The sequence below is a fragment of the Anomalospiza imberbis genome, chromosome 6, assembly GCF_031753505.1.
Source record: "Anomalospiza imberbis isolate Cuckoo-Finch-1a 21T00152 chromosome 6, ASM3175350v1, whole genome shotgun sequence".
Lineage (NCBI taxonomy): Eukaryota > Metazoa > Chordata > Aves > Passeriformes > Viduidae > Anomalospiza > Anomalospiza imberbis.
Genome location: NC_089686.1, coordinates 37594527 through 37610002, shown reverse-complemented (window position 1 = coordinate 37610002; position 15476 = coordinate 37594527). Strand labels below are relative to the sequence as shown.

Below are 15476 nucleotides of genomic sequence, written 5' to 3'. Positions count from 1 at the left end.
ATTTTTCCATAGAACAGCAGAGGAATGTTCAGGTCCCTATCCACTGTTGCCTTTAGGAATTAGAGTGGCTCTCCTGTTCCTGAGGAATTCAGCATATGCTCAGAGAGATGCTAGTTGTTCTGTACTGCCTGTAAAACAACAGTAGCAACTAAAAAACAATTCAGGGAGTTTACACTAATCTCTTCAGTGAGCTTGCTTGTTAGGATGTTACAGCTCTTGTCCAGCAGTGATGGGACGGTTTCAGGAAAGCCTGGTAGTTTCTGGAGATTTATTCTTGGGGACAATGGGGTCTGAGGCCAGCTGCCGTCAAATGGATGAAATACCTCCCAGAGAGTTCAGTGGATTTTCATCAGGCAAGTCCTCTGGTGTACTTGTGCAGGCTCATCATGGCTGTGCCTCTGCACACTGGTCATGTGCGAAGTTGCCTGCTTGTCATGAGAAAAGGCCTGGAGAAAGGTGTGCTCACACAAACCAGTGCTGCTTGGTTACTGCTGCTCTTTGCTCTTCCTTAATGGGTAGACACCAGGGCAGCAGCCAGCTTTATCCAGGGTAGAATAGGTTGGGAATACCTCACCTAGCCAGCATCTTGTCTGCATAAGCACTGAGCAGGTCTCCACATCTGCTGCATGGATGTGTGCTTCTCTTCTGAGCTGTGCTTCAAATTTAGGAAAGTGAGTCAAGAGAGTAATCCAGGGAGCAGATCAGACACCAAACCACAGTTCCTTAGCAGGCACTGTGGCTGCATTGCATGGATTGCTTCTCCCATTCTCTTCCCTGAAATTTTGTCCGTTTACTGCCGGGGCACGCTTGCCGTGGCACAGACTGTCACATGGTCTGCCCCATTGGCAGAAAACTTGCTTTTCCCTCTTCAGTGCCCCACATCTTTTATTGCTCAAGGGTGTTTATATCATGTGTCAGTTAAAGTTCATGTTGAGTAACTTACATGCTGAGTCTAAGAATGTTAATATTTTTCAGATTTGCTTCTCGACTCTTTTGGAATGCCTTTCTTCTTACTGTTGGAAAACTCTTGAGCATATTGAGGCATATAAAGCAGCATCAGTGATGTCAATTCAGACAATCCTGAATGCAGATACAATCCAGAGATACCTGAGTTTCTCCTGGGAATCTAGAAGAAGTGAGATCTTGGAGAAACCCAGGCAGGGCAAAAAGTCAAGGAAGACTGAGCAGGAATCTAGAAGAAACAGGGACAGAGGGAGATAAGGCTGCAAATACAGACGGTGGTAGTGGGCAGTGGGAGAAGCCCTCTTTGCCATTGCAGCATAAAGCAGTGATTTGAAAAGCACATAATGCCATTGCTAACAAAGAAGAAGAGATCTTGCTTTAGAAATAGAAGTGAGAATGATTCCTCCTACAGCAAGCACACAAAGTTTTCATCTTCCCACTCACACCACTGCTCTACCAGCATGCAGCCCTGCTTGCATCCTGGCAATTTGTACCCTGGGTTGAGTGAGCTGGGAGACTAGAAATTGAGGTAGAGGAAAGTGAAACTACTGAACCCCTGCTGATGGCAACACTCCCCACAGGCTGGGTCTGAAGGCAATCCTTTCCCTCCTAGCTTGAGCCTTCTACTTTCCCTGTCTTGAGGGGGAGGAGAGGTTTGTGAAGAGATTATTTTAAATTAAAAAAGGTAAATAAAAATTGTCAGTGTTTATGTATTGCATGAGTGGCTTAAACATCCTTATCCAAGGCAGCTGTAGCCTAAGCAGCCAAAGTCCACTTGAGCTAGGGCTGAACTTGGCCCATTGTCTCTCCTTCACGCCCACAGTACAAATAAAAGCTTCAGCTTCTTAGCATCTGGTGGGAGGGAGGAGGCAGGAGAGCCACTGGAGTGTGATGTTGCATTGACAGTTGATGTGCATTCGTTGAGGATCTGTGCTTCTCGTTACTGATGCGTGTAGCAGTATGACAAGTCACTGGGAGACAGGATGCAGTTTGTTGGGAGTGGAACATTATGATGTGTATGGGGTCTTTATGTGTTGCCCTGAAAACTGGCATGGAATCTTAAAAAACTAAGTCTTTGGCAGGAGCTACATTCAAAGAGGTCATTTTACTTCATAACAATGTTTTTTTTTCAACTATTGTTTAAATAACTTGGGGCTCTGTCCTTCTGAAGTAGAAACAGCACAGTAGACTGAAGAGCTTCTGCTATCAGTGAAATCTCACAAATGAACTACACAAAAATAATTTATTTGCTACTTGAAAAACAGTATTTACATTGCACTTTCCTCCAGAAGGAGGCTATGGACATGTTTAAGTAGTGTACAAGAGTCTCTTTCATTCTCACAGATCAGCAGCTGGGTCTGCAATAGACACAAGTCACTGTTCAACACTGCAAGGCTGCAGTTTGGAGCAGCTTAAGGCAAATTTTAAGAAATATGAAATCCAAATAATATAGCATATGAACCTGCATAAGTTATTTATGAAGTTGGAGTTTAGCTAGAGCTAAACATCTGTGGAGTTTTAGTAAGTGCAACTGAGTCTTCATAATTCTCAAACATCCAGGATTTTCTCTGGATGCTTCCTCTCACTGGCATAGTATGTTTTCAAAAGTATCATTGCTGCACGGGGCGCATGTCTGACTAAGAGTGACTTAATTTCAGCTTGAACTCCATTAAAACCCAAAGTTTAATAGGTAAAAGCAATCTCATTTCAGAGTAAGTATGCTCATATGGCAATTATGTTGTTATGTCAGTTTAATGCGAAGCATTACTTAAAACTTTTTTGTGAAGGCAAATCCTTGAAAAAAAATCACTTGTGTCTGTGGGTTCATATACATTCTTGATACATTCTAAGATAACTGCAGGTTTTTGCCCTCACACAGTGACCAATGTTGCTGGAGGGTACCTTATAAGAAATGTTGTGTAAGTTAATGTTTGAGGAAGTGTGGCCAGGTCAGAGAGTGATCTGGAGACATTTTGCCTGTGTATCATTGCCTGCAATTTCACATTTTCTGTTTTTCACTTAGACTGTAGAAGACAATAAAAATTAGGTATCCTAAGCACCTAAATCTTCAGATCAATATCCATGCTAGAGAAGACACAGTTGTTTTGAATGTGTATTTTCCAGTTGATGAGCAAGACCTAAACTTGTATTCAGTGACATTAATACCTCCCATTGATTTTGATGATTTCCAATTGGGCCATTGATAAACACTTGTGTAAATGCAGCCTAATCCCCAGCTACACCTGATCTCAACAAAACCCTCTCAGCACTAAACTATCATGCCATAAGTATAATGCAGCTCTGTTTTTCTTCTCCAGCAGGGTGTTGTGTTCTAGTGATAGAAGAACTGAGCCTGCTTTCCTTGTTTGTAAAGCACTTTGGGATCCCTCCAAGTGTAACATGAACGTTGGTGGGCTGTAGTTCTCTCCCATCTGGGTTTCAGTTCCAAAGCATGAGACTTTTTCACTTTCTACTCTTTTTCCCTTGCCTTTGTGACAGGGCACTCAGCTGCTCTTTGTGAACAGCTGTTCTGTTTCCCTGTCTGCCTGCAGCGGTACCCAGACAGCTGCAGCCAAAGGTTGCCAGAGCAATGCCCAGCTTTGTTAAAAAGTAACAGGATTGGGAAAGAGAGGAGGGAGTAGGAAAATTCATGACCTGGAGTAGGTTGTACAGCACGCTGTCAGTGGGTGCTGAGGAACCTGTGTGAGCTCCGTGTCCAACTAGAGATGCGCTTTCTATACAGGTGTCACAGTAGGATTTACCTGCTGACTCGGGGAAAGCTGCTAATCATGACATGATGCTGAAGTTCTCTGGAAAGGAAGTGTTGCTGACAGCGACAAGCAGCTTATGTGCATGTCTCATGGAAACTGAAATGTGCGTATGTGTGCATGTGTGTGTTCGTTCAGCATCTGCTGTCCACATACTGTGTGACTCACACACAGAGGGCGAGGTGTGGCTAAGAACAGGCCTGTGACGTGCAGTATGACTTTTTTTTTTTCCCTCCTTACAGGCAGCTTTCTTATGCATGGCACGGCGTTATCTTTATTTGTCCATTCTTGGGTTTGTGTGCATATTTTTCCAACAAAGATGATAGTGTTTGTTTTGTGGTTCCACCTTTGAGCACTTACACATTAGTGAGGAACAATTCAATGTGCATGAAGCTGTGTAATACATTTGTGGCATGTCAGGATTTCAGCTTTTGCCCAACTTAAGTTTTCTTTTCTTTTCCAGAAAAAGGCATGGCATACAATTAAAACCATGGTTAACTTACCAGTCATCAGCCCCTTCAAGAAGCGCTACTCATGGGTACAGCTGGCTGGGCATACAGGTGAGAGGGGTATCTTCAGTGTGTTTGTCTCTGGAGTGAGGATGACTGCAGCATAGAGAACAGTCTTTCTCTGTTTCCTTCCTTACTTCAGGTAAAAAGGAAGCAGGCAATATCACACAAATCTGTGACCTAAAACCTATTTCAGTTGTGGTGTGGATAGGGAAAGTGGGAGTGATATACCTGAATATTGAGATCAGCGGGGAAGCAATGGTCAGACTCTGGAGAAGGGCCAGGCTTGTAAGGTGATATGTGTAAAATACTTGTTAGAGGGAAACAAGAGGTTGGGAAACTAAAGCCATAATCTGTCTGGTGCTGTAGTATGCAGTATGGGATCATTTTTCCTGACTGAGTAGCCAGTAGTTAGTTCTCTAGGGGGAAGGATTGCTGTCCACGCCTGTATGTTCTTCAGCCCTGGAAAGGACAATGTTTCTAATACACTCTAAACCCCTCATCTGAATGTAGGTCCTTGGGTGAAAAACAAATGGGAAAATTGCCTTGCTGACCATGTGTTTGCATTGTGAGTCTGCCATTGTTCAATCTATGAGTGCAAGGTGCAGCTCACTTGGTTGATTCTAGTTTTGTGTCTGTAAAAATTGGTAGGTGTGCTCCTGATGTAGGTTTAGTTTCATTAGTAAGGCAAAAAAACAACAAAGAGAAGTCATCAGCTTTGTGTCTCTGATGCTTCATATAATTTCTGTGCAGTGCTAGTGGGGGTTTATTAGTACACATGTGGGCAGGCACCCACGCTGCATCGTGCTGTAATGCAGTACGTGAACCACCTCTGTGTATGCTGATGCCCTAATATGGTGCACTTCAAAGCTGTGCTGAGAAATTTACTGAGCCCTAGAAATTGAGTAGCTGCATTTTGCACAATGTTGTTGTTGGGTCTGATTTGTATCACGCAAAGTGCCAAGATGACCCAGTCGTAATGCAGTTTTTGTCACAGATGTGTGGAGTTGGCTTCATCTGTCTGGAGTGAGGCACTGGTCATGTAATCATAAGCCTTCTGGAGACTCATATAGTAGGGTGGAAGAGGAGAGTTAAGAGTTTAATAGAAGCTGATTAGGAGAGATACTGTTCCAGTTTCCTTTTAGCAGTGTTCTGTGGTTGGGTTTACTCCATCCTTTCTGCAGCTGTTCTTTTCTGATATGATAGTTTCTTTCTGAACTAGAACCTGGGCTGTTACTGGCCTTGCCCTTTTGCCGAGGCAGTGCCTGTTCTAGGATTTGTCAGAGAAGAACCAGTTTGCAATGGCTGAAGGATCCCGCTGTGGTAAAGGTTCAGTGTTATCCCCAGGGTTAATGAGGCTCCTAATTTGGTGCCCAATTTATTTTGACTAAATTAAAGGGTGCCTCTGAATGAAACGTGCACTTTCCTCAGATGCTGTTGGCAGGTTGCAAGGATAGGAGAGCGTTTGGAAACTCTGGACAGGTGGAGGCTGATTACTGCTAATTGTGGCCTCTGCAGATGTCATTTGTCCTGGATACCATTCAGACACAGAGCTGTAAAAAGCACTGTCGCCCTCCAGACTGTACCTGCAGGGCATTAGCAGATAAGCAGGTTTCCAGAGGAGAGGCAATACCTGCAGGCAGACGCAGGCGCAGTCACAGCGTGTGTGTGTGTGTGTGTGTGTGTGTGTGTGTGTGTGTGTGTGTGTCTGTGTGTGTCTGTGTGGAAAGGGCAGTGCTTGGCTTCTGGCTGGTTCTGGCTGTTTAACTATCACTGACTGACTGTGCTGCCTCTGTCCAGCCACGCTCAGCAGGTGTATATACCCTGTGTGAGGATTAAGGACAAAGCCAGTGCTGGCAGTGTTATGCAGCTTTAAAATAGCCTGTCAGAGGATTAATGAATTCTGGCACATGGCTTCTTCCTGTGCATTTTAGTAAGTATAGTACTGTTTAAAAGACTAGCATGGAAAAACTCCAAACAGCCCAATGGCCTGAAGCAACTGCACTCCTTAAAGCCATAAATTCTGACATGGGAATGTATCCAAACGGACTTTCACTGCTAACAACTGTTTGTCCTGTGTGTTTTATTTTTTATGGAAAGCATCTTATCTCTTCTCTTCAGGGGAAATCTTTTAACTGCTGCCATGAGACTGAGGTAGATCTAGCTGGAATGGTGGGGGAAGGGGTTTTTCTTTTTTGCTTGTCAATCTTGTCAGCAAGTGTTTGATTTTCTTTTTTTAGGGAATTTCAAAGCAGCTGATAGTGGGAAGATTCTCAAACGCTTCTCAGAGAATGAAAAGGAGTGTTTTGAGCGATTGATGAAAGATCCACTACGCTCCTGCGTCCCTTGCTTCCATGGTGTGGTGGAGAGAGATGGCGAGAGCTACATCCAGCTGGATGACTTGCTTACTGATTTTGAAGGGCCAAGTGTGATGGACTGCAAGATGGGCATCAGGTGGGGTGAATGAAAGAGAATGTGCTTTCTCTGCATTTGAAGGAAGGGGGAAGTGTGGTCATGCTCACAGTCAACTTGGACAACATGTCCCATTATTGCCAGTTTGTACATGGATTCTGGAAACTAACTGATCTATAGCCTCAAAAACTATCCACATCAAGAAATGTTCAGGGGTGATTTAAGACAAAGTTTCTCTGCAGTGGCCTGATAATACATGGGAAAAAATGACATGATTTATTCACTGCCATTTCATTGAATCCTTGCGTATGCAGTGATTCAGAAAGCCTCACAAAGTAAAATTTCCATCTCCCAATGCAAATGACTGAATAACTGTGTGAAAACCCATCTCCAGTGCTTGAATGAGTCTTTGCTGGTATTGATCTTTTCTTTAAAGAGTCGACCATTTGATCAGGACTGACCTGTGTTTTTCCCTACTCTGACATCTCAAGGTGTTGCCATCTCTTTGTTCTCCAGGTTCTCACTTTATTTTCCATTTGTTGTCTGTGATTAAGATGAAAACATCAAAAATACTATCTAAGCATAACAAAGAGATAGAGATTTGTTGAGATCCTGGAGTAAGGTAACAGTACAGAGAAGTATGAGCTGCCAAAGTAATCTTTCAGGTGTCAGCTCAGCTGCTCAAGAGTTATTGTCATAAATTAGTTACTCTACTTACAGGAGTACAGATACACCTTTTCAAATAGATGCAAAATTTAAAATTAATTAGAAAGATGTAGCACTGGTATGTTCAGAAGAAAGAGGAGAAGGATTTGCAACGGTACACATTTTGTTGAAAGTAGGTGACATTCTGGCAGTGAGTAACATCATCTCCTAAGTGCCATCCTGGTTTGTTATGCTGTGATGAAGAAAGTAAACTTCAGGCACTTGACAAAGCTTTAAGAATCCAATGGAATGTAGAAAACATGGATAGTGCCTTTCTAATGGCTACCAGATTAACAGATTGAGTGATAAGAGCAAAATGTGGAAGTTCTGTGTCCCTTCAACTTCCTGTTCTTAGTTACTTCTTATGGTTTGGAACTACTTTGATAATCTGCTTTACTTTAGTTTTTGCTATACGAAGAGCAATTCTGTCTTTCACTGAGATGCATTAAGTAAAACTTAAACTTTCTGAGGCCTAAAAAAATTGCTCATGACTGTTTTAAAGTATTTTGAGGAGAGAGAATGTAGTAAGTCTTCAATAGCCCTATTTGTTTTTTTATTTCATTATAAGTGATCTCTCTTACCTGTCCTCTGAAAATGCAGTTCTGTTTTATGGCACAGTGGGAATTCAGCTTCCTCCTATTCTGTAACCAGGAAATAATCATAACTTGTAAGTAAAGGTAAAGTTAGAACAAGAAGTGAATTAGAATTTGTGATTCCTGTGTCTGTTTCACTAAATATGCCTGCACAGTCATTGCTCTGTGTACTTTGGTTTCCCCGTATGCAAAACTGGGGCGATGATAAGGCTTATTTTCCTGATTGTTGTTTCTTGAGGCCAGTTTGTGAGCTGTAAAAAGAAATGTTGAGGAAGTCCTTAAGGATGTGTTGGGATGTGGTGTTTGCAGGACATACCTGGAGGAAGAGTTGACTAAGGCACGAGAGAAACCAAAGCTGCGTAAGGACATGTACAAGAAAATGATTGAAGTGGATCCTCTTGCTCCCACGGCTGAAGAGAACGCCCAGCATGCTGTCACCAAACCCCGCTACATGCAGTGGAGAGAAACCATCAGCTCTAGTGCCAACCTGGGCTTCAGGATTGAAGGAATTAAGGTAATTGTTTCACCTCTGCCTTTACCTGGAGAATGAACTTTGTTTGATGTGTTGATTAATTAAAAAGTTTGTGCACATCAGTAGCCAGCTTTTCCAAATGATTATGTGAAAATGCACTAACTGAAACCACAGAATTCACTCTATTGCAGTTCTAAAGCATTCATTCTAATGGTAACAGAGAGTGTCAATGAATTTAAGCTTCAAATACACATCAGCCATATTTGAATCAACTACAGAGACCTTACAGGAAGGACTCAAGGAGGTATGCAGTGCAGATAGAATGAAAATGAGGCTGTTGTAAGGAGGAATTCAGAACAGAAGTATTAGCTCCCTCACTGCATGCAATTACTTTTTTTATCCAGGAACTATACATATTTATTCCAAGTGAATCACAGTAAAGTGGTTTTGTTGCAGTTATGTTTATTGGCAAGGCATGTTAAAAGCATTTGTTTAGATACTCTTGGGATCAAGGAAACCACTATTCCTTTTAAATACATTATGAGATCCAGTATAGATGGAGCTGGAATAAAGCCAGAGCAATCCAAAATGAAATTTCTCCATCAGCCAAGTCCATATGCTGTTCTTGATGGGTAAGTTTGTGTCCCTGTACCATTCCTAGGATACTACCTTATAGCCACAGTAGAACCTTGGCAATTTTGTTTCCTACCCGTTACTTACTTATCTTTTATAGAATCACAGAATGGCCTGGGTTGGAATGGACCTTAAAGATCACGTAGTTCCAACCCCCATGCTTTGGGTAGGGACACCTTCCACTAGACCAGGTTGCTCAGAGCTCCATCCAACTTGGTCTTGAACAATTTCAGGGATGGGGCACCCACGACTTCTGTGGGCAACCTCTTCCAGTGCCTTACCCCACTTGCAGTGAAGAATCTTTTTCTATTACCTTTTCTAAACCTACTCCCACTTTTAAAGGATCCCTTGCCCTGTTACTGCCTGCTCTTGTAAAAAACCCCTCTCCATTTTTCTTGTAGGCTCCCTTCAGGTACTGGAAAACCAGTTAGGTCACCTCAAAGCCTTTTCCAGGCTGAAAAAAACCCAGTTTGCTCAGTCTTTCCTCATAGGAGAGGTTTTCCATCCCTTTAATCAATTTGGTGGCCTCTTCTGGACTTGCTCCAACAGATCCTTGCTTCTGGACTTGCTCCATGTCTGTCCTGAGTTGAGGACCCCAGAGCTGAATGCAGCACTGCTGGTGGGGTCCCATGAGAGAGGAAGAGATGGGTAGAATCCCCTCTCTTGCCCTGCTGGCCATGCTGCTCTGGATACAGCCCAGGACACAGTTGGCTTTCTGGGCCATGAGCACACATTGCTGGGTCACATCCAGCCTCCTATTCACAGCACTCCCAGGTCCTTCTCAGCAGGGCTACTCTTGATCTGTTCATCCCCCAGCTTGGATAGATACTGGGGGCTGCCCTGACCCATGTGCAGCACCTTGCATTTGAACTACATGGGGTTCCCATGGGCCCACCTTTGAGCCTGCCTATGTCCCTCTGGATGGCATCCCATCCTTCAGGTGTGTCAACTGCACCACTCCAGAACCTGGATTAGTTTTGTTTCCATTTCACAATTCAAGCACATAGAAATAAGGTATAAAAGATGGTGATGCTGATGAACAGAGGCTCTTTAAACACCTCTTTCTTCTCTCCTTCGCTTTGTGTCTTCTCCCTTCCTTATTCACAGATTCTCTTGCTGTGATACTGGAACTGGGGCTCCACGCTCATGCGGTCCTGGCCCCTTGTGTGCTGTGCCACCCACTCCTGGCTGTTAGACACAGGCATCCTCATGCAGGAACTGTCTGAGTGGTAGATGAGTAGATGATCTAGCTCCAGTCCAGCCAAAACACAGGATCCTGTCTTGCCCTTTAGCCAGCTAATGATGTTATCAAGATACCTGTTTTATTCCTGTACAACTTATATCTTTGTATGCTCCTCTGTGTAATGGACTCAGAAACCCAGATGATCTTGAGGCCTTTCATGAGTGTTCTTGGAAAGATAGTTGGTGAGTAAAGACATACAGTCCCAGAGAGTGACTGAGCTAAGGGAGAACATGGGAGCTTCAGAAAAACCTCCAGATTTGTTCTTTGTGGATTTTTTGGATGTCAGAGGTAGAAGCAGTATGACACACAGACTGTGTAGTGTTTCCTTTTGTGGAGACATTGCTGTAACTGTGCACAGAATGAATACTTAATCCTTGACTAAGTACAGAAAGTACTTTGGAGCACATTCCCTTTCTCTCTATCTTCCTGTGCTGTTATGAGGAATGTAGGTATCATTTTAAGATTTTTTTAGATGGAGAAAAGGTGGCAGAAACTGAATTGTTCAGGCAATACAGGTAGTCAGTATTTCTTACACTGTTCCACTGAAGCTGAACTGTACATCCAGTTCTGTATTTTTGCAGAAAAACAAAGCAAAGGGATCCCCATTTTGGTAAGAAAGCCTGTAAGAGTCAGTGGTGCCAGCTAGTGGTTGATGGGAACAAGGGGATGTTCTCCCTGACTGGACTGATAACTCCTGGAGTTAGCTGATGAGGTGTGTTGGGTTTGGTCATTCCTACCCTGTGGCTGTTTGAATAAGAAATGAAAGCAAAGAAAGTGAAATCATAAGCCCTTCTGTGAACTGGCTGCTGATAAATGAGATCTGATTCACCATATGCACTCCTGCAGTAGTGGGGTATCTTTTATCTTTGAGTTGATGCATTTCTTATCCTTGCCCTGCTTCTGGATCTCTGAAATCAAGTCAAGTTCATTTATGGGATTTGTCACTTTTCCTCCTATCAAAAGTATTCTGAACCATTTGGTTTCCCTACAGCTTGAACCTGTTGCTCAGTATCTTGTGCCTGCCTGATTCCAAAAGCACATTTCCTCTGTGGCAGAGGCTGTCTGAAGGCCAGGCATTGCAAACATTTTCTGTATAATACTAAGCTAATGCCTGGGGCTGAGAGTTGGGATTTCTGTCTTCCCGTTCTGTCTGTGAATATCTGTGCAGTTTGAAAAGTCACCTCTTCCTCTGGTACCATTCCTTTAGCTGTAGATCAGGGATAGCATTTCCCAAGAAGATACCAGATTTGATTCATAAATCTCTGTGAATCCATTAAGTTAACCCAGAGCCCTTTGAGGGAAGTCTGCAGAGGGCTCTGAGCAAGACCCCATAGTTTAAGATGGATAGCACTACTTTATGGAGCTGTGACACCTACCCTGGTGAGCCACGTCACTGTCACATCTGATAAGAAGTGTTGCAACTGGCTCGCGAGCTGCACCGTGTGACAGACTACTCTGCTGTGCAGGAGTGTATGTGGAGTCCTTAGCAAATGTAAGACTTCAAGGAGTGAGTCAGGCAAGTGCCTCCCGAGGATCAAGTACATAATACTGGGGTGGTGCCATTCAAACTCTGGATGTTGCTTACAGCAAGTAAAGACAGGCAGAAATTATGTTTCCTGCCAACCACTGGAAAGGATAAACATCATAAAAGTGTTAAAAAGGGAAACAAGCAACTAGTTTGTCCCGATATGAAAGGTTAGAAAGGGAACAAACACCAAGCAGCTATTCTAGACATTGCTCTACAATCTGCAGCAAAGGGAGAAATTATTTTTAAAACAACCTTGCTCCAGTGAAGAGGTATGAGATGAAGTTTCAAATTTCTATGTGCTGTTGAGTACTATCGCACATCAAATCAGATGGCTTCTAACTTTCACTGCCTACCTGCTGAACTGCTCTGGCATAACTTGCACATTTCATCAGGCTGACATGCGGCACTTGTATCTGTCCAACAGCCTTGGAATAAAATTCTCTTGCGTGAGAGATCTGGAGTTTTAGCATTATTGAATTTTTTTCATGCATACATTAGAAACCAAGTTCAGCTGTGGAATAAATAGTGTTTCACCTGCTGAGACTGGACTTGAATTTGTCATTTTGGTACGGTGACTTAACATGTAGGAGACAACATATTTTATTGACCTGCTGATTTACTCACAATGAAAATGAGGGATCGGACTTCAACAATGGAGAGGAAAACAGTTTGATAATCCTGCAGGCTTTTAGTGGATTTTTGTTACCAATTGTAATAATTGCTGTATTTTACACGCAAATGCTAAAATCTCCTATTCATGTCTCTTGAAGCAACAGGGATGCTCTTGGAGACATGCATATTCATATATTCTGTGTTTACAAATACCTCCAATTCATGCTCTGCTCTTATTTGCTTGTATCTCCAGAAGAACATAAAAATACTCGATTTTTTTCAGTAGCAGAATGCTTCTGTACTGAATCTTATTGCTAGCACAAAAATACTTTGTATTTCTCTAGGACACACTTGGAACAAGCACGCCTGCACTGTCCTTTGCCAAAATTCACTCATCTGCTTTGTCACTGCTACCATTGTGAATCCCAGGTTGTTCCTGTCTGCAACAGATTTCTGTTCTGTGACTTCTGGGTCATATTATATGTTCAAAGGTATATTTGGAACTGAATCCTAACTGTGATTCTTTGATTTCCCATTGGAAGACAGAAGCAACAACAAAAACCACCACCACCACCACTGAAAACCCAAATAACAACTAAAAAGCCCCACACCAAAACCCAAAAGAAACTCCCAAACTAAAAGGACTAGTAAAATTGGGTTTGGAAATGTTCCCTCACACCCTCAGCCAGGGTTTCACTAGCCAGACGAGTACAACCAAAGAGGTCTCTGTGGTTTGCCCCACTGAACTTTGCACTGCTAGCACTGATGTGAGAAAACCCTCCTGCAAGCTGGTAATATCATGAATTGTTTTTTTGGTTTTTTGTTTTTTTTTTTTTTTTTTGCTTGTACTCAACAGGAAATGAACTGCCAGTGCCATTTAAAGCTATCCAATCAGCTTTTGTATCTCTTCTCTTCTTCTTGCTTGGTTTCTCTTCCTGTTCAGCTGCTTACTTTCATCTGGTTAGCAAGGGCTGAGCTGTTGCTGGTTCAAGAGGATTGAGTGATGAGGGGAATGATATGAGTGCAGTATAAATAATCTCTCTCTGTGTGCGGTTCTGTGCAGAAGGCGGATGGAACATGTAACACAAACTTCAAAACGACGAAGACACAGGAGCAAGTTCTACAGGTTTTTGCGGAATTCATTGAGGGCAACACAACTATTCTGGTGAGTCTGAGCTTTTCAGGTGCACTGATCTTGGACCAATGCTCTTGCTTCAGGGCCATGCTTTCTTTGGTACAGGAAATAGGAATGAGAATACCAAGGGGGTGAGTGGTTTTGACTTCCAGTAGCTCTCAGGAGATGGGGTGGACGTGGGGATTTGGTGGGTTGTGAGAAGTTGACTGAGACCAGTTTTATCAGCTCTTGCCATGAGTTGACCCCAAATGCCTCATGCTATCAAAATGTCATTCAAACTGTCTAACTTATGGCTTGCCATCAGCTTCAGTCATGGGTGTTAGATGCATTAGATGGGTGATATCTAAGCAAGGATTGTGTTGGCAGGAAAACTTGTGATTTGGGAATTCAGTCTGGAGAAGATAAAACCAGAGTGTGGAGGCAGGAAGTGAGATTGGTGACTAGCTGTGTTCCCATGTGTGAAACTCATCTCAAAGAGGAATTCCTGTGTGCTAATTCATGGGTAGCACAACAGGCATGTGGTAGATGGCATAACACATCTCTTGTCTTTGGAACTTCAAAGGATGCTGTAATGTTTTGCTGCAGTGTGGAAGCCATTATGAAGACAGTTTAGCCCTTCAGGACCAGTGTGCTTGGTAACTCAGGGCAGCCTTAAAAGTCTGCACTAGAGCATTGTACATTAGGCCTTGATTCTTTTTATCCCCCCTCTGCCCCCACCATGGTTGAAGCTCCTTGTTTCTCTAACACAATTTCTTTCTTTTCACTTTGGGGAACTGGAAGATTTTTAATTAGTTGAAAACTTTTTAATAAAAAGAAAAAAACCCAGTTGCAGAAAGCCTCATGACATCCAAACTGAGACAGATAAATATGCTTGGTGTAACGCATTCAGCAGATGAAGTCCAGTCTGTTAATTCACTATGAAAGCCTGAAATGTATTTTCAGATTGACTTTCAAATTATGAACCTGTTGTTTTGAAGGACTTCTAGCCTAAAATTACTATGATCTCTTAATTATATTGACTCTTTTAAACAGATTATCTTTATTCAGTTTTCAGTGAAATGTTTATGGGTTGTTTTGGGGTTTTTCTTCTCTTCTTCCTCCAGAAAAAATACCTCAAACGTCTGCAGGAAATTAATGTCATTCTGGAATCCTCAGACTTCTTCAAGCGGCATGAGGTGAGCAGTGAGTGTAAAGCTGTGGAGGTGCATTGCTTCTTTGTTTGGTCATTCAGGTGTACTTCAGAACAGCCTGCTGTATGAGTAGAAGGGGTTTTGTAGAAGAAAGCTAATACATGTTGACAGCACAGATACTACAAAGCCTCCACCATGATGATACAGGAGATTAAACTAGTTGAGGAATAATAAATCCTCCTGTCGTTATGACATCACAGCACTTACAGCTCTGGGCCACTGCATGGAATAGTTTGTTAGTACCAGTTTCATGTGATTTCTCTAACTTGGATGTGCTCCAGTGGGGAATTTACAGGGGAATGGCATCATGGAAGTTTGCACTTGGTACAGGAGCATTCAATTGCAGTTTGACAATGAAGGCTGTATTACTTATAATGGATTTATGTTAAAGTACCATTTAATTCTGCTCTCTGTGTTCTCTGTGTGCTTTGCTGTGCAGATAACATCATTAGCATTGTATTTTCTGCTTGTTAACAGCTCAAGATTTTAAGATTAGACATTTTATTTTACCTTGTTGATGCTCTCTTATCAGTAGAGATATTTTTGTTAATCATGAGTCATGATCTGTCTTTGAAAGGAGTTATTGGCCTTTGCTGAATTGCTCAAATTGAGACCTGATGCTAAGTAAGATGAAGAATTGATTTTCTTCCTGTTTTATGCTGAGTCCCATTTCTTATCTACCCTCCCATTTGTACCTTACTGATTGACACAGT

General features: G+C 42.5%; 1 protein-coding gene and 1 long non-coding RNA gene across 3 annotated transcripts in view; one reads left to right on the top strand and one right to left on the bottom strand.

The window, feature by feature from the left end:
- Positions 1–15476, top strand: part of ITPKA (inositol-trisphosphate 3-kinase A) — a 39705-nt gene that overhangs the window by 19900 nt on the left and 4329 nt on the right. For both annotated transcript variants that reach the window (XM_068193471.1, XM_068193470.1), the window contains 5 exons: positions 4195–4291; positions 6481–6694; positions 8260–8464; positions 13502–13603; positions 14677–14748. In XM_068193471.1, coding sequence (XP_068049572.1) covers positions 4195–4291; positions 6481–6694; positions 8260–8464; positions 13502–13603; positions 14677–14748 — 690 coding nt within the window. The remainder of the gene's footprint in view (positions 1–4194; positions 4292–6480; positions 6695–8259; positions 8465–13501; positions 13604–14676; positions 14749–15476) is intronic.
- LOC137475782 (uncharacterized) lies at positions 1656–5204 on the bottom strand. Its single transcript, XR_011000076.1, has 2 exons — positions 3726–5204; positions 1656–1934 (listed from the first exon to the last, which is right to left on the bottom strand). It is a non-coding gene; the product is annotated as an uncharacterized lncRNA (long non-coding RNA).